A 25,317-nucleotide genomic window follows, 5' to 3' on the forward strand; every position below is an offset into this window, starting at 1 on the left:
CATTCGTTAACGATTAATTTACGCTCTTATCGATTGAAAACCTTGCAACAAGACAAGTGTGTCTGCTAAAAGTTTCGATTAGCATCACATTTTTACGTAAAACAACACCGACACACTTTTCGGGCACGAACCCCGCTAACGGGGGAACCGAATGAGAACTATAATGGAGGAAGTGTTCTGGAGGCGGAGACCGCGAACTTCTCAAGTCTACTTTCAAAGACTCATTACCCTTTGGACTTCTAATGGCTGATAACAGGGCCACTCTTGTCATTGATATGCTCCTAATAATATAGGCGTGCTCTGCGGAAAAACACGTATTGATGTACACGTCTCAAACTACAGTATTCCTCCAGATATGGTGAGTTGCTGAGCACCCCGATACTGTAACGTATTCATATAGAAGTGTTACACATATGGAGCATAACTTTCAAATTTGTGGCTGAAATCTCGTTTATTTATTTGTAGCTCTTAATAAATTGCAGTATAACAAAATTCTGGCGTTAAATTTTCGGCTGCTAACCTTCATTTATGTTAGCATGTGCTGAAACCATGTCAGCTACAGAATACTCACAGTCCAAATAATTACTGGGCTACTACCCACACGTTTGTATGTTAATTAATTCAGTGTTGAAGGTCTACTGTACTCAGACACGCGTGTTAGGTGAACAAAAAACAGCATTGTTAAGCACGACTGAGCTGCTGAATCAAGTTATTGGGTTGTAGATTTGTGTCCAGAATTTTCCTTCAGTTTCCCCCCTTAATTCGTGTTTATGGTCGAGAATGGAGTTAACACTGTTTTCCTAATTTGTCACATTTACTGTAAAAACAACAACAACACAATTTGGCAGTGTGGCTTTGTATTTCAGGGAGGGCACCAATTGCAAACATGTACACAAATCTCAGGAAAGGGATGTGATGTGTGTATATTTCCTTCCAACAATACTTCACGTCAGGCCTTTGTTAAATGTTGCTTGAAATGCTGCTCACTCAGGAGACGGAGAGACCTTGAGAAACTGGGAGCAGTATGAAGAAAATACTGGTGTCAGGTTGACTTTTTTTTTGCTGCATCAAATTTGTACTCTGTTTTGAAGATAAAGTGTACAATACACAGTCTAAAAATATAAACACAACACTTGTTTTGCTCTGATCTTTAATTGAGCTGTCAAAGTTCGAAGACTTCACACCAGAGGCCAATTTATCTCAAATATTATTCAAAAACTTGTCTAAGTCCGTGTTAGTGAGCATTTCTCCTTTGCCAAGATGACCTGACTTCAGTTACATTTGAGGCCGCTTTAAGCGCCTCGTTTCTGAGTGTGATTCTGTTGACGAATTGGAGGGGAAAGAAGGGAGTGAAAAGTGGAGAGTTTTATTTTATTTATAACAGGGCTGGGCTGCTGGTGATGCCCTTTGAACTAGTAACATCATTCTCAGTTGTGGGCTCACATCACGGTGAGAATAACGGAAAAAAGTGAGGAGGTAACAAATTCTGAGTGTTGAGAATCAGCTGTCACGGGGAAGGGGGAGTCGCTGCTAGTGATTTCCAAATGTTAGTAGTCAAAGTGTTATATATTCATATATTAGTAATAGTAAACGTATCCAGTGAAACATTTCTATTTCTATACGTGGCTGATTAAAGGAGATCTGAGAGAAGTTGAAAAAAAGCTCTGCGTTGATCTCAATGTTTAGACATTAAAGTTGTATCAATTGTTCCTAAGGATAACTTGACAAAATTTTTAGCGCGACAGATGCTGTTGTTTGATTCTCAGCTTAGTCCCTGTCAGTCAGTGGTCAAATGACTAAAAGAAACAAAAACATGAAAAAAACAACTGAACCATTTATATGATTTCATTTCCACGCCCAATGAGAAGCTCAAGAGAACCGATTAGGAATCTGATCAATAAGTATTGATAATTGAATCAAAACTGTTACATTCTCACAATTTGGACTAGTAGTAGTAGTATGTTTATTGTTTATCAGCATTACTGTTAGCTGTATTTGTGATACACAACATTCTCCTTCCATATTCCAGTCGCACAAGTCATGGATTGAGGAAACGTTCTCCAAGAGAGAATGTGTGAAGTTTATCCCCTCCTCCCGAGATCTACACAGGTACATTTGCATTTCCTCCAGGATCAATGAATTTAACTTAGCCAACATGCACAACAATCACAAAAATAAATTCAAAGATTTACCGGTCTCTGTAAATGTCAAACCTGGTACAACTGAAGTGGCTGTGTTTCGTCACCTTCTTAAAATAATGGCATTGCAATTTCTTTCTGAATGTAATCTATTTATTAATTGTTTCCTTTCAGGTGTAGAATTTCATATCTTCAATTTAGGATATAGGCAATTTTGTCGGCAACATGAGGAGATTAATTAATTAGCCCCCCCAAAGGTCAAAAATTGGCATAAACCATTATTTTAGGACGGTGACAATCTAATTTTCCTGAGAGAGAGAAGGATTGGATTTGGCATACAGAATTATTTTCAGGAACAGGAACAGGAACCATGTGGTCTACTTGATAAAAATGTAATTTCCCACTTCTTACAGATGCATTCCAGTATGTCACGTATGTCAAAACTTGATCAGGTATGATTTAAGAATGATTGCATGCCTGTGCCGATAATTCCAACATGTGGCAGTAACTCCCAATTCATTATCTCTCAATTCCAGTGAATTTACGTTTATGCACTTGATGTGTTTTTGCCTTTGCAACATTCATGTCAGTTTCTCAGTTTTACTTTTGTTTTTTTGCTTCCCTTACTTACCACCACTTACTCTGCTTTAAAATACAATAAACAACAATAAAAAATATTGCTTGTCTAGGTGTTGCTGTGGTCGTCTCATGGTGGAACACTCTTGGCAAGAGGCACCTCCCCCGACATTCATCTTTCCTAGTCCTGAACAGGATGTTCCAGAGGACTGGTCCTTGGAGCTGCACACCAGAGCCAGTCCCACCAACGCCTACGGGACCATCGACTTTCAAGACAGTGCAACACGAGTCTGCCGGGCTAAGGTTAGTGATTGCATGATGCAGTCTGGACCGGATGATCTCAAACTTTAGTGGAGATAGCAAGCTGTTCTTTTCCCCATATGCTTCCTTGGTAGTATGTGCGTGTGGCCGTGGACTCAAAGCCAGAGGTGCTTCTCCAGCTGATGCTGAGGGAATGGCAGATGGATCGGCCCAAGGTCCTACTTAGTGTCCATGGAGGATCTGAGAACTTCACCCTTCCTTCCAAAGTCAAACAAGCCTTCAGTAAAGGCCTGATCACTGCAGCCCACAGCACAGGTGCTTGGATACTTACTGATGGTGTTAATACTGGTAAGTGTTATTTTTGACAAAATGGTCCAATTTCCCAACTAATGATGTTTGTTTTCATGGCAGCCTCATGGCCATTTACAAAGCAGAATAATGACACTCGGTTACATTTGGTTACTAGACGAGTGATTCCTAATAAGCAGTGTGCCGCGGCACATCAGGTGCGCAACGGGAAATGATCCAATTTATTTTAATGGATTCAAAATTGCTTATTTGCAATATAGCTTTGCTCTTAGTGTGTATTCACTTTTTTTTACGACATTTTGTTTAGTAGGTTGCAATAATTTTTGTCACAAAAATCACAACTACAAAATCACTCACAATCTGTAAACCAGGTTTCCATAGGTACTTCTAATTCTTTTAAATGCTTGAATACTTTAACATATTTTGGATTAAATGCTTCATCCTTTCTTTTGCAAGAAAGTGGTGATAAATATCAGCATGTTTCATAAAGGGAATAAAATGTGGGTGTAAAATGTGTTTCCTTTGAATATTGACCTTTCATTTCCTTTTACAAAACAGTTTTTTATTTGTTGCAACGCACCTATTTTAAGGTAATAAAATAAACGCATCATTTGTGGTAAAGATGTTTTTATGTTTTGTGTATATGCACATTTCCACAGTTTTACTGTAGAATAACAAGAACCCTGTGTAAAATATACATTGTTGAGATTGGGCACATTGGCTCAGTTCAATTTCATATGAAGTACATTTTGAATGGTATGTTTGCAATTAGGGATAGACCAATTATCGGCTGGGCGGCTTACCGGTGACAAAATCGGCCTTTTTATGAATCTGAAGGCCGATAAAGCTGGCATCAATTATAAAGTATAAATTCTTGCGAACGTAGTGAATTTAGGGTTTTCATTACGATTTGTAAGATGTTCACAGACAATACAATCATCGGTTCTTCTTGCCATCTCGCCGTAGGTGTGTCCAAGTATGTGGGCGAGGCCACAAAAACTTTTGGTGGCCACAACCTGAGGAAGAGGAACACAATTGGGATCACACCTTGGGGAGTGATAGACAACAACACAGACCTTATAGGAAGAGATGTGCGTCTTCAAATGATGTTCTTTGTTAATATCATTTTAACGATATTCCTCTTCGCTATTCAGGTCTTCAGGCCTTACCAGCCACTGGGGAATCCTTTGAGCAAGAGGGCCTATCTTAACAGTTTCCACTCCCACTTTCTTCTGGTGGACGATGGAACGTTAGGAAAATATGGTTGCCAAGAAGGCCTCAGGAAGAAGCTGGAGAAACACATTCAACTGCTGAAGATCCATCCTCGTGAGTCCATTTTTTTTTAAACCATAAAAAAAGTAGTGGGGCTGCGATATTACAGTCTTTGTTTGCTTCCCCCAAGCAATAAAGTGAAAGAAAACCAAAACAACAGATTAATATTCAACCACAGTGGCCTGGTGAACAATTGCTTAGCACATCTGATTTAAAGTTCTCAGGTTGTGGGTTTGAATCAGGCCTCCGGCCTTCCTGTGCGGAGTTTGCTTTTCCTCTGTGTTGCATCATGGGCTTTCTCTGTCTAAACTGTCTTCCTCACACCTTCCAAAAACAGGCATGCTAGGTTCATAGAAACCACTAAATTGTCCTAGGTTCGAATATGAGTGTGAATGGTTGTTTGTCTAATGTCTATATGTGCACTGTGATTGGCTGTACCTTGCATGCCCCTTCCAAACGCCAGTTGGGATGGGTTCTAATGGAAATGCATGCCACATCAGGATTTTTCTCTTCTTGCCAAGAGTTTTTTTTTGTGCTATGTGCGTTCCATAGGATTGAACCAAAGAGTGCCAATGGTGTGTGTGGTATTAGAAGGAGGCCCCGCCATTGTGTCCACAGTACTGGACTACGTCAAAAATACCCCCCCTGTGCCGGTCTTTGTGTTTGAGGGATCTGGAAGGGCTGCAGACCTGTTTGCCTTTTTACATAAGCACACTGATGCTGACAGGTATGCATACGTCGTTGAATGTAACTTGTGGAAAAGTAGGCTTTAGTGAGCAAAAAAAAATACTTCCGAGTATTTGTCTCTGAGATTGGTCAAAAGCAGTCATTCTCAAAAAAGCACATGAAATGTGTTTTAGGCAGTTGGATGCAGACATTAAACAGGGCTTCCTTGTAAGGATTGGAGAAGCGTTTGGAGTCGATAGAAAGGAAGCATCTCGCCTTTGCGTTCTCCTTCTGGAATGTATGGACCACAGACAATCTGTAGGTGAAAGAACAATTACATTTGATTTGTTATGGTCAGTCACATGTCTGGAATGCATTATATAATTTATTCGTTGTTACAGATAACCATCTTTGATTCAGAGTCAGAAGACCAGATGGCCCCAGATGCCGCCATTTTGAACGCTATTCTCAAAGGTACTGTACCATCTTAGTGAAATAGCCATCATTAATATATATTTTTTTCTCAGACATTAAATAAGCTGTGAAAGATCTGTGTCAATGAAGTGTCAGATTTTTTTTTCTATTGATCTATATAATGAACAGGCACAAAGGCCAGCGCTGCAGAGCAGCTGAGTATGACTCTAGCATGGGACAGGCCTGATATTGCACAAAAAAACGTCCTGGTGTATGGACAACATTGGCAGGTAAGACTAAGCCTGATTTTATACTACATGCCCAACTCATATTTTGTGCTGATATAATTTTTTATTTGTATTTTTTTACCGTCTATTTACTAAAGATAGACCGATGTGGTTTTTTTTTCAAGGCTGATGCCGATACCGATTATTAGTAGCAAAGGAGGCCGATAACCGATAATTGGAGCAGATATTCATTTTCAGTTAAAGGGAAACACATATTGGCGTTAACATTTAAAATAATAAAACAATTCCAGTTATTAACTTGAACTTATTGAACAACTTTTCAGATGTTAAAATGTTTAGTTTTTTTTTATTATTCTTTAATTAGACCATAGAAATAATTATTTTTGAAATTCTAACAAAAAGTTCAGGGAGTTCCCAGGATCATCAAGCGCATCTTTAAAAACTTAAATTAAAACTTATGTAAATAGGTCCGTATTAATTTCACCTGTAAATAAAGTCTTCCAAAATGTCAAAATATCTGAAATGTTAAATTTTTACTTATCTTTGTTATAATTTCAAACAATCACAAAAGGTGCAGAGGGTTCCCAGGGTCAGCAGCATCTCTTATAAAGTTAACAGAAAATTTTGCTCTCTGAGGTTAACACAGTTTTAAATAGATCTTCTATTGGCTGTCAAATATATTTTTTAAAAGGCCAATACAGATATTTGTCAAAATACCGAATATTAGCACCAATAATCGGCCTGGCCGATAATCGGTCTATCCCTACAATTTACTGTTAAGTGACGCATATCTGATATTATTGTTCTTAACCTGCACGCGTACATGTGTACAACATGCCACTCACTGCCAGGCATCAAACTTGATATTCTGAGAGGGAAGCAGCCACTGGGGTGAGTTAGAGTGTAACAGGGTGTAATTAGTAGGTTGCACCAGATGTCGAGAGAGACTGGAAGAGTCACAGAAAGGCCGCAGAAGCGACCCACTTTAAACAGGTGGTATGAATTTTGCCATTTAGTTACCTGTTAGCGAACATCAACTTGTGCTAAAAGTACTGAAACATTAAACAGGTGGGCATGTGAAATCAAAAGTTTTAACAAGCTCAACTTAAATTAAAATGTAAAGGTTACAGTGCATTTTAGTTTCATTTTGGGATTTTACCCGTTAACATTTTTTAAGTAGCGTGCTTTTTAATGCATTGATTCAAGATTCGGTAATCAAATTGAAAAGTAGCTCCTGACTTGTAATCAAATCAAATAGAATCTTCAAATCGTGAGAGGTTACCACTATTAATTCACGAAGCGCAATATTACATATATTCATTGGTGCTGTTAATTGTGATTCATAGGTGGGTTCATTGGAACAGGCCATGTTGGATGCTTTGGTGATGGACCGCGTCAGTTTTGTTAAACTGCTGATTGACAACGGGTTGACTATGAGCCACTTCCTCACTGTGGATCGCCTGGAGGAACTCTATAACATGGTGATTGATTATACTGTGTAATATTAACTTATCTACAAGTATTCGTGGCTCTCAATCGCATTTTCTTTCAACAGAATACTTTCTCCCCCTTGTTTTCTTTGGCTCGTTATTTTTTCCCTTTCCCCTTGAATGAATTGCTGCACAAACAGTGGAAAGCCACTTAATTATTTTCTCTCTTTTGAAGCGCGGATTGTAAACAATGGTTGTGACTGAAAAAAGAAAATCACAACAACAGCAAACTCAGGCTCAAGAGATTCTTTGTGGCTTTTGGTCATTTGCATTCAGTTCAACTGTTTAGAATGCCGTTAAGATCACAAGACTCTTTGTCATGTATACACTTGATTCTCTTCCACTTAGACTTGCCTTCATCTTTTGTGTATTAAAATATATGTTTACTTATTTATAATGCTGGCATAATAAGTCTCCCTCAGAAACAAACTAGAGCCAGCGCCACTGCTCAATATACAGACTCCTGCTGCATCATTTTTAAAAGTAACCATTAAAACTCATTCACTGCCATTGACGGCTATAGACGTCAAAAATTCATTTGAACTATTTCTATTAGTTTCACATTTTTTCCCACTTTTTTAACAAGCGTATGAAAACCCAGAGGAAAAAATTATTGTACATTTAGAACAGATATAAAATATGTGATTAATCTTGAGTTAACTAGTGAAGTTATGTGATTAATTACAAAAAAAAAAAAATGTAATCGCCTGATGCCCCGAATTAAAAAAAGAAAGAAATTATTATAAAAATTTAGGGGCGTCAGACGATTACATTTTTAAATTGTAATTAATCGCATGACTTCAGTAGTTAACTCACGATTAATCACGTATTTGATATCTGTTCTAAATGTACAATAATTTTTCTTCTAGGTTTTCATACTCTTGTTAACACAAGTAGAAAAAATGTGAAACTAATAGAAATATTTCAAATGCATTTTTGACGTCTATAGCCAATAATGGCAGTGAATGAGTTAATTAGGGGTGCGCATCTCTCCAATAAAAGACGATTTGGTATGTTTCTTGATACACGGGGTGCCATACGATTGAAGGACGGTTACGATATGATTTGATATGTGAGTCAGTTCAAGATGGTATGATGCAACACGTTTCTTGCTATATACTGTAAAGGCATTTCCTTTAAAGGTATAGCTCACCAATAAAAGCTGATTGGATACATTTCTCAATATAATTATAAATCAGCTCTTCTCCCATATTTTGAACTATATGTTGTTTATTATTATTATTAATAACTATGTAAGTCTTTGCTTCTCAGCCTCAGGGGCAGACTGACCATTTTCTTCATCACCTTGTTGAGGACGTGAAACAGGTCAGTGTTAAAAATTATGTTCAAAGAAGCAAAAGAACGTTTGTTTGGCATTATGTACCGTATAATGTCCATTTACTTGATGTGGATATGTGTGTGCGCAGACCTCTTTACCTCTCGGTTACCGGCTGTCTCTCATTGACATGGGCTTGGTCATAGAGTGCCTCATAGGAGGAGCATACCGCAGCACCTACACACGCAAACACTTCAGAACGGCCTACAACAGACTGCAGAACAAGGTGGACAACGTTAGTTTTTTACCCTTGATTCATTCTAGTTCCGTTCTGCTGTTAATTAGTATTTTTGTGTGTGGTGATTACAGGAAAGTAGACGTGTCAGTACCTCTTCCTTGTCTGAACAAAAAATGGGAATAATACCAAACTCTCAATGGAGTGGAAGTCCTCAGGACCCCCATTTCTTTAGAACTGCTCAGCCTTACAAGCGCAAGGTGGGTGGCAATTCTTCTAATCTTTTCAATGGGGAAGGAAACAAAAGGTACTTTTATTATCATCAAATGGCTTGTTTTTGTGAGAATATACCCTCTCATTTTTCTCTATTGTCTTTTTAATTTTGTTGGTCACTTCCGATTGGTATTCTTTAATAATTTTTCAATCTAGGACCAGAATGTGCCACGCAGCAGCAGTGAAAAGGCTGCATGGAGTCCCGGTCTTTGTGAAGCGCCACTGATTTTTTCGTTCAACTTTAATGACGTCTTTGTGTGGGCCGTGCTTCAGCAACGCCAGCAGATGGCGCTGTTCCTATGGCAGCATGGTGAAGAGGCTCTGGCTCGGGCCGCAGTGGCCTGCAAGATTTACCGTTCCATGGCGTTTAAGGCACGGCAAAGCAGCACGGATGACCACATTGCGGAACGATTCAAAGCATATTCCCTGTGAGTCACACAATTTACACATTTATGATTCATAACAGCATGGTATATAGGTTGTTGGGGGTTCAAGTCCTGGCTCTGGCCTTCCTCTGTGGAGTTTTCTGTCCTTGCTTATGAGTTTTTCTCCTACTTCAATTTCCTCTCACAATCCAAAAACTTGCAGGTTAGGTTCATTGAAGGTTCTTTATTGTCCTAAGGTGTGAATGTGAATGTGAATGTGAACATGTTAACGAATAATATAGTTTAGCTGCTTTTGTGTTTTTTTCTCTCACTAGAAATTACGGTGCTTGTGTTTTTATTCTGTTTTGTGTCTTAGTGAATTTGGGCAGCTGGCGGTGAATGTCTTAGACTGCGCATTTCGTCAGAATGAGAAGATGGCAATGAAGCTGCTCACTTCTGAAATGGAAGCATGGAGCCACTTCACCAGCCTGCAAATTGCAGTTTCGTCATGCCACAGACCTTTTGTTTCGCACTCTTGTACGCAGACGCTCCTCACTGATCTCTGGACTGGCTCGCTCAACATGAGAAAAAACTCATATTTGAAGGTAATGGGAGTGCGGCTAGATTTTTTCATGACCTTGAGAACATTTATAGTATGATCAACACTCTTGATATACGACCACTGAAACTCACAAATACACACTCTTATGTAAGTAACCTGTTTAGTATCTGAACTAGCAGAGCTCGGAAAATAAATCTAGTTTGATTTTAATGGCTCAATGTTGAATGAGACTTGTTGTGCTTATGTGTATTTTTTTTTTAGACTTCTTTGCTCTTTTTCAGATCATTTTGAGTCTTCTTCTGCCTCCTGCCATTCTCCTTCTGGAATTCAAAAGTAAAGCTGAAATGTGTCATGTTCCCCAGTCTCATGAGGCAATTATTTTTGGACGTGACACCCTTAAGTCAGGAGCAACGCACGATGAAACTGATCACATGGTACATACTGTACACAGCAGACTCCAAAAACGTCAACATAATGCTTCCCACTAACCCATTTTGAAATTCCCACTCACAGGCTAACCATGATGCAGAGCACGGACAACCATGCCAGGACCCACGTCTTGGTTCAGGGTCTGGAGGACTTTTCCCAATCACTTTACACACTGTGTCCTGGATCACAAGACTCTATGAATTCTACACAGCGCCTGTTGTCAAGTTCTGGTTCCATACAGTAGGTGTTGTCAGGAATAATTTTAATATTAATTGTATTATTTTTCTGATACAGCAATAGATCCATTTATGTCCTCCGCGTACTTTTTGAATGGATATGCCTGTATATCTTTTTTCCCCCTTTTAAAAAAAAAATCTCTTCATCTTCCCGTGACTGTGTTAACTGTAGATGGCATACTTAGCCTTCCTGGTGTTGTTCTCCTACACCATCTTAGTGAAGATGGATGAACAACCATGTGTCCAGGAGTGGTTAGTCATTTTATATATATTGGCTACAGCAGTGGAGAAAACCAGAGAGGTGAGAAAACCAATCAGTGGGACTTGTTGTGTTGGGTGTACTGAAGTGGGAAAGTCTGATCAAGTACTTAATTATGCGTTACAAAAATTTGTGGCGTTAAAGGAACATTAAATTAACTCAAAATTAACTCACTAATTTTGACACCTCCAAATCATTACTAATAATTATCCTTTATGGAAAATGTTTTATTACTAATAGTTATGATTTATGTAAACCTCTTTTCAGGTGTTAATGTCAGAACCAAGAAAGCTGAGTCAGAAAATGAAGATTTGGTTCTCAGAGTACTGGAACTTATCTGACTTCATTGCCATCGTACTCTTCCTATTTGGTTTGGTGATGCGTTGGCATGCTGACCCATACCGGACAGCCGGACGAATCGTCTACTGTCTGGACATTATATTTTGGTTTGTGAGAGTGATGGATCTGCTGGCTGTCAATCAACATGCTGGTCCCTACCTTACAATGATCACCAAAATGGTATGTGGGTAAAATGGATTACTTTTGAACATTTGGAAAATATACTGTCAATCATTATTTGTCTTGTTTCCATCCAGACCTCTAACATGTTCTTTATCGTGGTGATGATGGCAATTGTACTGCTCAGTTTTGGGGTATCCAGGAAGGCCATCCTCTCACCAGATGAGGATCCATCGTGGAGTTTAGCCCGTGACGTTGTGTTCCAGCCTTACTGGATGATCTATGGGGAGGTCTACGCATCAGAAATAGATCGTTAGTGATTCAGTAAAAACTGCACTTGATTACCTTGTGATTAGAGGTGTAATCGATTAATCAATTGATTATCAAATTCATTGATAATTATTTTGGTAATCGATTAATCATCACTTGTTGACTTCAAATTGTCCAAATCCTTTGAATTTCAGCCTTTAAACAGTAAATAATCACAGATTTCTGTCGTCGTCCGTGAAAGCAGACTTTTCATCTTTGTGTTGAATCAAAATAAAACACTTGCAAACATCTTTGGGAAACAATGATCAACATTTTTGCTCATTTTCACAGACCAAACCAGTAACTGAATCTTAATTAATGCTTTTACATTTTTTGTCTGTCAATTTGAAATAATGCTATTTTGTATTTTAGGGATGGAAATTAAAACATTTTTTAAAAACCCAATTAATCAATAAACTGACAAAAATAATTGTCAGACTAATCAATTATTAAAATAATTATTAGTTGTAGCCCTACTTGTGATTAAGAAAATACCTCATATCTTACTTAAAATTATAATATGTTGAGGCTCTGTGTAAAAGGATAGTTCTGTGAATCACATCTTTGAATTTTTTTTTTTCAAAGAAAGAATCATGAAGAAAGAGAAATGCGTTGCTTTCGTGCCAATTTATTTTTAATCGCTCTCTTGTGTTATAATATTGATGTCTGTTTGCATTTTATAATCTACGCTAATCTGTCAAATATGTTGGACTGAATGGAATGTGTTTGTATTACCAGCTTGTGATGATGGTCATCCATGTGCTCCCGCTTCCTTTCTCACGGCATTCCTTCAAGCTGTCTATATGTTTTTTCAGTACATCATCATGGTCAACATTCTCATTGCATTTTTTAAGTGAGTTACCATATGTCCGCATTAAAATTTGATTATAAAGGGAGACACTTTTTAACCTGCAGATTGTCTTTTTATTTTCAGCAACATCTACTTCGATATGGCCTCAACATCCAATAAATTGTGGAAGTACAACCGCTATCGATACATAATGACCTATCAGGACAGACCATGGCTGCCTTCACCCCTAATTCTCCTCAGTCACATGACTTTTGGTTTGCTAGCCATTTACAAGCGACTTAATGGAAATGCTGATGGAGATGAAAGAAGCTCCGGACTTAGTGAGTACTACTTTTTCATTGCATAATTTGTTATTAGATTTTTTTTTAGATTGATACATTTTTATTGTAGATTATTAAGTGTGTAGTACTACAGCCTCTTTTGTGGTACTTTCGCCAGAGCTCTATTTAGCCCGTGATGACCGCAAGAAGCTCTATGAATTTGAGGAGAAATGTGTACAGGCCTACCTCTTTGAGAAGAATCAAGATCTTCATAGCAGTCAGATGAACAGGATCAGAGTCACAGCAGACAGGTTGTATAATAACTAGTGCTGTCAAAGTTAAAGCGTTAACTAATTAATTAATCACAAAAAATCATCACATTAATCATGTATTAACTCAGATTAATCGCAATATTAATTTTGACCACATATGATCCTTTATCTTGACAGAGGATGGTTACGTTAAAGGTAGCACAGGTTGTGTTTGAGCAATAAACATAACTACTTGCATTAAAGTAAAGCATTTAATAAAAGTTTGCGTATGACATTAAAAATATTTGTTCATGTCAAACTATTTTTTTTCCATTTTCAATTATGCAAGTAAAAAAAAGAGGAGGATGGGCGTGTGCAGTGATAAATTATTTTTAAGACGTCCTCATATCATTAAATGTAAAATAAATAAATAACGCATAACAGGTGCTCTTTAAATCTGGTGGACAAAATGTTTTGTTACAAAAGCCTTTTAATCGTGATTAATCAAAATTCTAAGATGTGATTAATATGATTAAATTTTTTTAACAGCTCTAATAATAACCCAAATAAATCATAGTATGTGCCATTTCGATTTTGACGTTGCACAATTTGTGTAGTATTCAATGTTTTTAAAAATCTAGAAATAATGTACAGTATCGGTGCAAGAAATGTATTTATCCAGTATGTGTTCAAGTAGAGCAGAAGAGATGTGCACGATGGTGGGGGAAGTCTCAGAGAAAGTCGACATCATTCAGGACAGTCTTACAAAGCTGGACTCTGAGCTGGGTCAACTTCAGGACCTATCAGCGTTAGCTGTGGACACACTGACCCTGCTCTCCGCCTCTGACAATCTACATCAAGAGGAGACCCGCCTGGCTCAGTCCCGACTGAGCCTAACTTCCTCACCCGTCCTCCCTCACAGCTGGACTCTGCACAGAAGCGCTGCGGACTATGATGCGGCAAATATGAGACGACTGATGAGCAAGCCTTCTAAAAGTACTCCACCTTCGTTGATCAAAGGCTGCCTTCTTAGACATGCGCCACAGGAGTCCAACCTGGGAATCAGAGGAAGCAGGGGAGGGAGAGAAGGACAAATGGAGGATGAAGTAAAAGAGGTATCTTGCAATCTTCTTGCTATAGCATGCAAATGTTTTTTTTTATAATAGTACAGTAAATCAAAAATCATTATCTTCTTTTTTTCACTTCACAGTTTCCTGATGCTCACCATCCTAGTGCATCCGACCCAACAGTTTTGCACCTTCATGGAGTTGGAAGCCATCTTAGTGGCTTCAGTGATCAGACACCTCATGAGTCACGTGGACCACTGGAGTCACCACATTCGAAACTGTGGAGCTGTGATTTTCACCTGTACCCAAATTGTGAGGAAATTGACATGGAAGAGGAGGAAGAAGAAGGCAGTGGAGATGATGAACGGGAAGAGCGAGTGCATGAACATCTCTCCAATTTAGAAGTATTGAGACCTACTAGCAATCTTCTTCTTTCTGACCCTAGAAAAAACCTCGGATTTTGACAATTTTATCTTCTACCAGGAGGATAGCCAACTGAATTCCCAGACCAGACTTTTTATGAAATCTCCAAGGTCGGCCTACTCTTATGGCTTCTGCAGATCTCTGTCATCAAGTGTGGAGAATATGACTTTCTTTGGGGCATCCCCGAATCCACGAAGGGGATCGTTTCCTTACCTTAACGAAGCACTGAACAAACAAGGTGGTAAAAGAGGTTTCAGCGATGACACATCATTGCAGTGGAACAGTAGCAGAGGTACTGTTGCCATTTGTGAGTTTGAACTTTGCCTATCATAATTATTTGAGGGATTTGAGTGAACTTAAGCTTCGGCTTGAAAACATGTTGAATCGTTTGGTCTGAGTGTTTCTAATATTTGATTCTACAGAGTGGTCCAAGTCATCTGACTTTACCCAAGCCTTGAACAGAAGAAGAAGCCCGAATAGGAAAACTGTCAAAATACAGGAAATCAATGCAGACAATGTAAGAGTTGGTTTCCCAATATTCTACTTTTTTTAAATATTGACAGTATATTTGGTATGTCTTCTTCATGCATACCCTTAAAACAGTTCCCATGCAACAGTATAATTGCTTATGTTGTTTATTTGTTGTTATTGTTTTTTTTACTAGGGAACCATGCACACATTTTTGTCTGACGCTTGCTGGAAAAGATGGCGAAGGTTGAAAGGAGGGCCTGCATGTTGGTCAGCTTCAACTAGCCTCAATCATCTTAGTAAGGACCAAACACACTTTTTAAATGAAGTGCATACATAATGCCAGCTTTCAGCCAGCAAGTGTTGAGTACATTGCGACACATAACGACAAGCTGGTTATGAGAGAGTACCAAAATGCATGTTATTCGCCATGTTATTGTTTAATAACGTTTAAAATTTTGCTGACTTTTCTTTTTCCAAGATTTCGATCCCATGGATTTGCAGAAGCAAAATTTTTCTCATCAGGTACTGTAAATCTGAGCAACCATGCCAATAAAATAAAGTATACAGCGTAGGGAATACAGTGCAGAGGTGTGTTTGTGTGTGCGTGTTTCAATCAGGATGTTTTCAGCCCCACGCATTCAGCATGGAGCAGCTGTGCGAGATCAACGAGCCGCAGATCTTCGTAAGTCTGCTTTCTGTCTGACTGCCCTCTTTTGGCTGACTAATGTGCATAGATTGTTGAATCAACAAAAACAATTTTTTTGTATGCCTACTCTAGGTTGCAGAGTGGTATTGTTGCTGAAGGTATTTCTAAAATTTATTTGTGAGCGTATGTGTGTGCATAGTACGAAATGACTGTCCTGTCATTGTTTCAGGGAGTTCCTCATTCCACTCCACGGATATGTTGTATCCACATTATTCAGGTATTCATAAAATGAACTTACAGAAAAATAATTGTATTCATATATGATGTAATATCACATATGTATTTTTTAACGCATCTCATCTTTTGCAGCCATGATAACGCCACTATTATGGAATAGTTAAGTCCTTGCTAAGTTTGTGTGTTTGTGTATGTGAACAGCCATGGAAAGAAACAATCTGATGAGACTGGCTCACACCATCCCTTTTACTTCGGTTTCCATTCTAGGTACACTTTTTGATGCATATCCACATCAAATAATTTCTAGTTGCTTACTGTTACTTTATGTTATCCTAATATGAATTCAACACCCTCCATTTACTTTTGCTGTCGTTTATTGTAGGCGGCGAAGAGGTGAGTATTTACTCCCTGGAGGAAGTTCACGCAGAGGCTGAACCTGAATCCCGCACAGTCTCATCATGGTCTTCTCGAGGCCTGTCTGCAATTCTTCAGCCTCTTCCTAGCGAAGAGGGTTCGCTAGATGGGGGCCTGCGGCAGGGCTGCAGGGTGCTATGCATCTGGGCCGAAAAGGATGTGCTCATAACCGGAACGGTGTACGTGGTCAAAGCCTTCAGACCAGAAGTGGTGTCTGCCTGGCAGAAGTACTTTCATGGTAGCACAGCGCTGCAGCTTTGTTTGAGGGTTAGTTCAAAAAGTCTGAAAGCTATGATATTGTTTAGATTTCCAGTTGGGAGGCAAATTTGGACATTTACATCTGATATCATTAACATGTGCTCTCTGTGCTGCTTAAGAGGCAGGTGTAAGTGTAAGTACTCATAGATGCTGTCTCAAGTTGTTTGCCTTCTCTAAGCCTGTCTGCCATGGTCCATTGCGATTTTTAACGGGAGATTTTGTGTTTTGTTCAAGGAGATCCAGCAGCAGAGGGCAGCACACAGGATGATGCAAGTTTTTAATCAGCTCAAACCTGCTAGCATTAAACATTCACCAAAGTATGTGCATTGGTGTGATTCAACTTTTGCACTTTTACGCATTGTTGATTCTATATTCATTTGTCATGTCACCGTGCCAGATTTCTGGATGTGTCATTGGTGCTTTGGCATTCGAATGGACAGTGGCTGACTATTGAACGGAACATGCCAGGTAACTTCCAAAAGTACAACAACAACACAGGAGAGGAGATCACGCCTTCCTGTTCTTTGGAAGAGCTACTCCTAGCCTTCTCACACTGGACTTATGAGTACTCACGCAGAGAACTGCTGGTACTTGATGTACAAGGTGAGTCTCACAAACCTGTAAGTGTTGGTCACATATAATTGAGAGCTAAATGCAATATAACTTTTACAGGTTACTTTAAATTGATCTTCTCTAAACTTTTAAATGCACATGTCGAGCTATTTTGCATTTTTTTTTTTTTGCGTAACAAGTCATGTCACGGGGGTAGTGGTGGTTGCGGACCCAAACGCAGGGAAGCAGGGCAAGGAGGCAGAGGTGATGTAAAAAAAGGAATTTAATTTTACTCAACAAAAGCAAACTCCAAATGGCAAGTGAAACAAAACAAAGGGGGGCAACAAGGCAAAAAACTGGCAGCATGACGGGAGGAAAACAACAATGAATCAACGCAGACAGAGGGGACACAGGAGACTAAATATACACACACACACACACACACACACACACACACACACACACACACACACACACACACACACACACACACACACACACACACACACACACACACACACACACACACACACACACACACACACACACACACACATGACAAAACAAGACACACCTGAGGCAAGACACAAGTGGCTAAGGGCACTGATTGGTTGACACGAGGAAGGGCAAAGTTACACTTAACATGACCAAGGGAGACACACAAAGAAAAACAGAACCCAAACATGACTCTCGTACACCGCCTTCTTATGCGAACATCTTTATATCGATTTTCAGGTTAGTGACTTTTTTTTAACATTTTTTATTAGCATAGTTTGTAGTAATATGGAAATAATTTAGATTGTAGTTTTCACTGCTGCTGTCAATCACAACCGGACCATGACCTCATCCTCCAGTCAAGGCCCCCTTTGAGCACTGTTTTCAAATATTAATGAGGGTCGGTGCAAGAGTCTGGTAGGCAATTTATATACAGAATATGTTTTTTGAAAGCGAAGGAGGTTATAATTTCAGGGAAAACTATGAAACGTTTTTGTTTTCCTGTCTGTGGGGTGTAAATATAGAACATACTAAATAGGGAACTACAACCATTTCCAACAATGAATCAGTTCAAAAGTAAATATAGACGAAATATTTTGGAGTGGTATGAAGAAGAAGAGCGGCTGGGTTAAGTACAGAATTGGAATAAGCTGTAACGTGAATGTATATTGTTGATGATGTGTAGGCTAGATAGTAGAAATACAAAGCACTATATGAATAGGGATAGTTCACTGTTACGGGGAAAATAAGGGTGAAGGAGAAATATTTTGTAAAATGAACATAAGAACCATTATATTGATGGGTTAGTGATTGTAAATTAAAGTATTATGGATAACTACATATTGGTAGATAAAAAAATGGTGTTGCACAATGTATTGTAAATTTGAATATTGGGATTTTTATTTTATGTACAGATAGATATGAAATACATTAATAATAAAGTAAATATATGGGGGAAGGAATAGATGCGTATGTACCTCCTACTCCTTTTTAAACGTGTAAGTAGTCTATATCGTTCTGTTTATTTCTAACTTTTTTGCAGTTTTTTTCCATTTATATTTTATAGGTTTAAGCTTGCTGCCCCCCCCCCCCACACACACAAGTTGTACTTTTATTTCTATGCATGTTCGAAATAGAATAGGTAGAAATAAAAACACCTGTTGTGAATTTTGCGTTTCAGTTCCATGTCTGACACCAGAAAGTTAAACGGGTGGACAAAAGGCATTCAGAAGTTTTAAGAAAGTCAAATTAATTTAATCTGTAAAGTTTTTTTTTTTATGCATTTAGGTTCATCCAGAAATTTTATGTTTAAGCCTAAACCCTTAACATTTTGTGAATTGTGTATTTTGCATATGACAGGAGTGGGTGAGCAGCTGACCGATCCAACAGTCAGTATGGCAGAAATGCACAGGTATACACCAACTTCAACAGTAGAACTTAGCTAAAGTTCTGCATAGGTTGTCTAAAACAAGTTAACATAAATCATATTTGTCATTTTCGATGCTCTCTCTGTTCATTGCACTGTAGCAGCATGGGCGAGATGCTCTTTGGCCCTGACAACCTTGGAGATGCTGCCATCAATGCTTTTCTGCAAAAACACTCATGCGGTGCTTGCTGCCACGCGTTGGGCCTCTCAGGTTAGAAAAGTTCATAAAGCAATTGGATTTGAAATCCCAGAGGAAGACAGCGTGCGATAAAATATGAGTTCCGAGTCAATGCACTATGTCACCTCAATGTTGTCACTCAAGAGGCCAAAGTTGGCTCGGAGATAAATCCTCAGCAACTTCAAATGAAGACAACACATCTCAACAGCCAGCTAATTAAGCCGCGAGCATTCGTTTATTTCTATAACAACAGTGGTGTTCGAAGGCGGGGTGGCTGGGGGTGGCTTCTGCTTTGTGCGTTTGCGCTGCGCAGCCTTTGATTACGTATTAATCATGTCTTTGTGCTGGCAATGTGCTGCTGAGACATTAGCTTTGATTAGCTATTAATTAATGTCTCTGGGTAGACACGAGACCAGCATCTAGAGGATAACTTGCTCGGAAAGGAACTGTGCTGAAAAACAAACAAGCGCGGCAAACAAACACGCAAACATACAGTCACAGTTGTTTTGATATTTCAAAGGTATGTTGTGTTTCCTCTTCCTCCTCTTATGTCCTCTCCAAGATTTCTATAACAAATCAAACCAAATTATTCATGATGGAATCATGGACTTCCTCAAAGCCTTGTCAGTATTCTCTTTCTTGTGCTAATGACTATCATATTGGAGCGACATGTCGCTTACTGATGTTTCTCTTGTTCAGCTTTAAGGAAGCATCTGGACACATGCAAGAACAGCAGTGAGGCAGAGCCCACGCCAGGGGAAGCAGAACAAGAGGATGAGGGGGGAAAAAAACGTCTCGGCTAAAAGCACCAGGTTCCCTTTGAGCCACGAAGTAGGAAAAAGGACACACCTACATTGCAGGTCATGCTCGGACAACTCGGAATTCACACTGTGCTCAGTTCATACATCAGCCCTTAAACACATTGATTGGCATACAACAGATACAGTAGAAAAGCAACAAATTAGAATGAGTGACTGAGACACACAAATGTGTCCATTTCAAGTATCATACATGTCATATACAGTATATGCTAATATATAGTTATTTTTTTTATGAGCAAAGTTAAATTGCTGAAAAAGGATGATCTATTTACATGGTTCAATTATATCATCCGAGATGCGCAGTTATACAAGTGCCTTGCTCAAATCAATAATATTGTTGTGTACGTGTAAGAAAGGAAAACGAGACAGGAAATTCACCCATAAAATTTATTGTATTTTTTTTCTTCCCACAACAAAATGTCTACAAAAAGCGATAAAATATAGAATTTAACAAAAAACACTTCAGACCTTCACATTTTATGTACACATATCAAAGGAGGACTCAGTAAAGGGCCCTGCATAGCTCTGAACTTCAACCCATTCTAATCCGTAACGTGGGTGTCTGCGACGCAATTAAATGCAAATGTATACATGCACACACACATCATATCATTCTGATGTGAAAAAGAAAGTGTTTCCACAGAGGAGCTCATGGATTGATAGTCAGAGCTCAAGAGTCCTGCAGAGTCCTACATAACCAAACGAAGAAAGCATAAAATGTAAAAAAAAAAACTGTTTGCCAGTGTCATCAAATGCACGTTTTCCTTGAGTTTCCAGTTTTCATGATTGGTTTCTCAAGTAAACTCAAGACAGTAAAGCATCTATGGCCCACTTCCAACCATTCCTCTTTTCACTAGCTATGGCACTTTGAAAACAAAAGAAAACATTTCCTTTTTTTTTTTATGTATATTTTTTTTAAATTTTATTTTATTTTGTTTTGTTAGTCCTGTGTAAAAAGAGGTTCTGTAACCCCAAATACCTTATTTTAGGTATTGGTTACAGATTGCTACATTTTATTTTGTTTGCTCTTGCTTGCACGCAAAGACATTCTAAAAAATAAATTAACAATTTTCAACACTACTTGAATTGCACGCATGTGTAATGCATCGAGAAAGCTTACAAAGCATTGGTAGACAAAACATTGTCTCAGTCTCACTGTATCTCTGTCTATCTCACACATACAGGCACACATGCACACACACACCCCCCCACACACACACTCACACTCGGGTGTTTTTCAAGAAAGGTAGGACGGTTTTATGGGTGTAGTGTGTTGGACAAAGTGTTGGAAATGTACTTCAAAAACAAGTGTATTAAAATGTCGGTGCAATTTGTCAGAGCCATCATGTGGAATGTCGACTAGTTTTATTGTGCGCTTGCAAATGTGTTTGTCTGTGTTGATGGAGTGGTAAAAGGCGTACTGAGTTCAGTCCCTCACACTGAACAAACAACTCCATAACATTCAGAAAAGTTGACCTTCCCCCACAGCATGGGTATAAGGGTCTCTGATCCGGTTCAATAAGGCCAGTACAGAATGGGCCGTTCACTGACTGGTGATAGCAACTCACACATTCAAAAGTTCTAGAAAAAAAGCAAAAAAAGCGTTTTCACCCAGTTGAACAGTATCTCTTAAATTCCTTGTGTATAAATAATAATATTTTATTTAAAAGTCCTTCATATTGTTGGAAAATCATTTAAAACTGACTTAATTCTGCATCCCGTCTTAAACCCACCCTTGCCAATAATCCCTCCCAGGACCCCACAATATCGTGAGAAAACACAAATATGCCCCAAATGTTTCATTGCAATGAAACGTCATGCAAATATAACAGAACAACAATAGGCTAATAGTAATAGAGAATAGTAGACATAAGAAGAACAATAATAATAGTAAATAGTAATAAAATAAAAAATAATCTTACAATGCAAACATGACAGTAGTAAATGCCTCCAGTTCTTATTGCTACAGTGTCTTACTTACTTATGTTACCACTCGTTCTTGCCAGCACATCCTCTCACAACCCCATCCCACCTCTCTGATTCACAGTCTAACAAGGGAAATTAAATAAAAACATCTCACACAAAAATTTCAAAGTCAGAGTTGAAATTCGCTGTCCTGCGTTGTTGTGATGTCGCATGATTCACAATTTGCCAGTGAACTTCCCACATGGCCCCAAAAGCAGCAAAATAAGCAGTCAACATAAGTGATGACAAGAGCACACTGATACGGAGCGAATAGATTTCTCCTTGTGCTATACGTAACAATGCTTATCATATTATCTGGGCGTTAACAACATTTGGACAGTGAATTCATGCCCTGCACACACAGACGCATACTAATCAAAGCCTTGTCTGGGCAGATTCCATTTCTAGCATATGCTGTATTTTTTTTTTATTCGCAAAAAGTAATTCTATTATAATTAAAAACTTGTATTTTTTTTTTTTTTATTCCAAAAATATTAAACCCTCTTCTAATGCAAAGTTGGAAAAGAGCTGCTCCCTGAGAGATGCTGTGTAGTGCATCAAGCCTTAATGAGCAAGTGATTGTCTTACAGAGTCACCGGCCACTGATTCCGATTGTGGGCCGAGAGGTTGAATAAACGAAATCCATGTTTGAGTTGAGCTAATTGAACAATTATGACCATGCATACAACAAGCATTACATTTGGCCACTGTGTAAGGAACATTGGTATTCAGATATCAGCAAATGAGCACATTTGTGCACATACAGTACAACATCAGTGAAATACGCAGTAGTTAGTTCAACAGAAGTGCGTTCCCAAATGATATATAATTTATATTAATGAATTTATTGTCATCATTTTCTGCTTGTCTAATCTTTAAGATGAAAAGCATCATTATTGTTTTGTTGTGTCTATTCAGGAAAAAATCATGGTCATACCTGTCAAGTGGCTAAAAGCAGAACTGCACAAACCTCCTAAGCCAAGTCTGTAGTTTTCGTATAAGTGTCCAACCAACAAACGGTTGAGCTCACGCAGCTTTTTGTTACTCAGTGGCCAAATTATACTTAAAACATTAAGGCAGAACAATTTCAAACAAAATAAACAATTTGTAAGTGCTATTAAATATGTAACTGCTAACAAAAAAACAAGCAAGGTGATTGTCAATCACATTTTTTCGGTATAAATTGTCATTTAAGAAGTGATCATTGGTATTTAAGATGATTTTTGTTTACATCCGGCAACCAGTGCTCTGTTGCATGTCCTAACCACAGCCCATATTGTGTCTAAACACTAAAAACAAGAGCCTGTGATGGAATTTAGTACCTTCTAATATAGTGCATTTTAGTTGAAATTGCTACCCTGTTCTGAATAACAACAAAAAAATAAAATAAAGGAGATCTTAAAGATTGAAAAAAAAAAAAAGGCAGTGTAAAATTATTGCTCACTGGCTTCCTTCATATTCACAGCCCGGAGTGGTCCAGGATGTCCAGGGACGCGATTGTGCAAATAGTGATGGGAGGGATGAGGGGATACAGCAATGATTCAGGTCTTTGAAGATTAGAACGTTACCTTAAATTAAGATTAAGTTTCTTTTCTCATCTTGCTCTCCATTGGGGGACATTCCCGCCACCCTGAAGCCAAGGCCCTTTCATAAGGAATACTGTATATGGGGCATGGTTAGGGGAGTTTTCTTGATGAAGAGATTAATTTTATTTTGAAATTGCATTTTCAGATTGGTTGTTTCTGTATGATTGTTCAAAAGCAATCCAGCTTTTTTGGATTTAGTTATTGCAGCAACAATATAGAATATTACTGTATACATTTTCACCTTGAAAAGGCGTTTTTTTTTTGTTATTCCATCATATGTTCTTTACATCTCTACACGTTTATATCAGAAGGATGCTATTCCTTCTATACATATACAACAAAATCCAGACAAGGCTTCTATATATAAACAAAGGAAAATCCCTTCCCAGTTTTACCCAATAATCCTTTACAAGTCTTAACTTTACAAATTCTGTACACGAGAAACTATCAGTTAAAATTAAAACACTTAGACAAGGATTAATCAGCCACAGTGGACCGTTGTATATTTAAATTAGGACTAACTTATTTCAACAGAAGTAATACTGGAATCCGCTCTGTACTAGGAGAATATCTACAATAGCTTTTCTAATTCCACAGTTCCCAACCCCCATTCAGCATTTTAAAACTATTTCTTCATCTCAGAAAAAAAACAACAAAAAGGATTTTCTTTTTCAAATTGAAAATAAATGTACCCATATTTTAAGACTGACAAACATAAATTGTTCCTTGATTTTTAAAGTCTGTACATTTCTGGTCAGGAGACAAGAAGCCCCTGCTAAGGTTGTGGCTTGGGGCATGTTTCATTTCTATATACATTCTTCAGACTGTATCGGTGAACAGGATGGGATAAGTGCTGGACATTCCTAGTATTGTTGGCAGTAACTGTAAGTTTCTGGTGGATCGCTCTCCTTCCCAGTCTCAAATGAAACAAGAGGAGCTGTGAAATATGACAAGGACATAGTAGATATTGCCAATCTTTTTTGTCAGACATAGTGGTCCTCTCGTCGTCTTGTTACTCCACTGAAATTGTTTGTTGCAATGGTTGCCATAGGCGGTCACTTGGGCATGGACATGGCAGAGTTCGGGTCGGGATTGAAGAGTTCTTTATAGAGCGGGGGGAAGAGAACGTTGACTGTTTCTGGATGAAGCTGCTGGAACGCTTGAAGCTCCTCCGTGTGGAGCGTGCACAGAGCAGACAACGTTGGGATACGACTGATCAGCTGACAAAGAAGAGGGATAAAAGAAAGATATTTAGATAGATGGACAGGAAATCAAATGGGAAGCATATACTGTTAAAAAAAAAAAAAACATGTACCCCCCCAGTAAATTTCCGGCAGCTGGGGCGGCAAAAAAATACAGTGAAATAACAGAAACTGATTCTTTCTTGCTTCTCATAAAAATACTGTGTTTTCATATAAAAAATAAATTCCAGTTTTCAGTTATAATTTCAACAACATTTTGCCTTATTTTCCGGCTGTTTTTAATGTTTAATTAGAAATTTTTCACATTTTAAAACAATTAAATTACCGGTACCTAGAAATATAGTAGGTAAACGTTAATTATTAAAAATTACAGAAATGTGCTGTTATTAGTGGTTTTGAATCACATTCTTTTATGGAAAGAGGTTTTATAATATGTGTGTGATGTAATATAACTGTATATGACAAAAAAGTAATGTG

At 38.3% G+C, this 25,317-nt stretch overlaps 2 protein-coding genes across 6 annotated transcripts in view; one reads left to right on the forward strand and one right to left on the reverse strand.

Annotated features, from left to right (window-relative positions):
- The first annotated feature begins 98 nt into the window (after positions 1 to 98).
- On the forward strand, positions 99 to 21,167 carry trpm6 (transient receptor potential cation channel, subfamily M, member 6). Of its 4 annotated transcripts, none has more exons than XM_086075039.1 (41): positions 99 to 358; positions 2,030 to 2,109; positions 2,552 to 2,590; positions 2,828 to 3,017; positions 3,110 to 3,323; positions 4,251 to 4,375; positions 4,439 to 4,610; positions 5,109 to 5,283; positions 5,417 to 5,540; positions 5,624 to 5,696; positions 5,826 to 5,926; positions 7,231 to 7,365; positions 8,647 to 8,700; positions 8,802 to 8,945; positions 9,020 to 9,145; positions 9,315 to 9,586; positions 9,900 to 10,128; positions 10,367 to 10,519; positions 10,599 to 10,754; positions 10,923 to 11,051; positions 11,277 to 11,528; positions 11,606 to 11,780; positions 12,516 to 12,630; positions 12,712 to 12,908; positions 13,027 to 13,159; positions 13,797 to 14,214; positions 14,310 to 14,570; positions 14,650 to 14,881; positions 15,012 to 15,106; positions 15,254 to 15,356; positions 15,539 to 15,582; positions 15,678 to 15,742; positions 15,839 to 15,864; positions 15,936 to 15,983; positions 16,145 to 16,210; positions 16,326 to 16,624; positions 16,850 to 16,932; positions 17,013 to 17,218; positions 19,022 to 19,073; positions 19,190 to 19,299; positions 19,966 to 21,167. In XM_086075039.1, exons 1-41 carry the CDS (start codon positions 356 to 358, stop codon positions 20,067 to 20,069), a joined length of 5,778 nt encoding a protein of 1,925 aa, XP_085931165.1. In that variant the 5' UTR covers positions 99 to 355; the 3' UTR covers positions 20,070 to 21,167. The 4 variants fall into 4 exon arrangements, with proteins under 4 accessions (XP_085931165.1, XP_085931167.1, XP_085931166.1 ...); XM_086075041.1 differs by having other exon boundaries at positions 9,432 to 9,586; XM_086075040.1 differs by having other exon boundaries at positions 8,802 to 8,936.
- rorb (RAR-related orphan receptor B) overlaps positions 20,461 to 25,317 on the reverse strand; it is a 30,019-nt gene continuing 25,162 nt past the window's right edge. For both annotated transcript variants that reach the window (XM_086075044.1, XM_086075045.1), the window contains one exon: positions 20,461 to 24,858. In XM_086075044.1, coding sequence (XP_085931170.1) covers positions 24,694 to 24,858 — 165 coding nt within the window. In that variant the 3' untranslated portion in view covers positions 20,461 to 24,693. The remainder of the gene's footprint in view (positions 24,859 to 25,317) is intronic.

Source organism: Leptonotus elevatus, chromosome 5, assembly GCF_054856555.1.
Source record: "Leptonotus elevatus isolate MCC_2025b chromosome 5, RoL_Lele_1.0, whole genome shotgun sequence".
NCBI classification, from domain to species: Eukaryota; Metazoa; Chordata; class Actinopteri; order Syngnathiformes; family Syngnathidae; genus Leptonotus; species Leptonotus elevatus.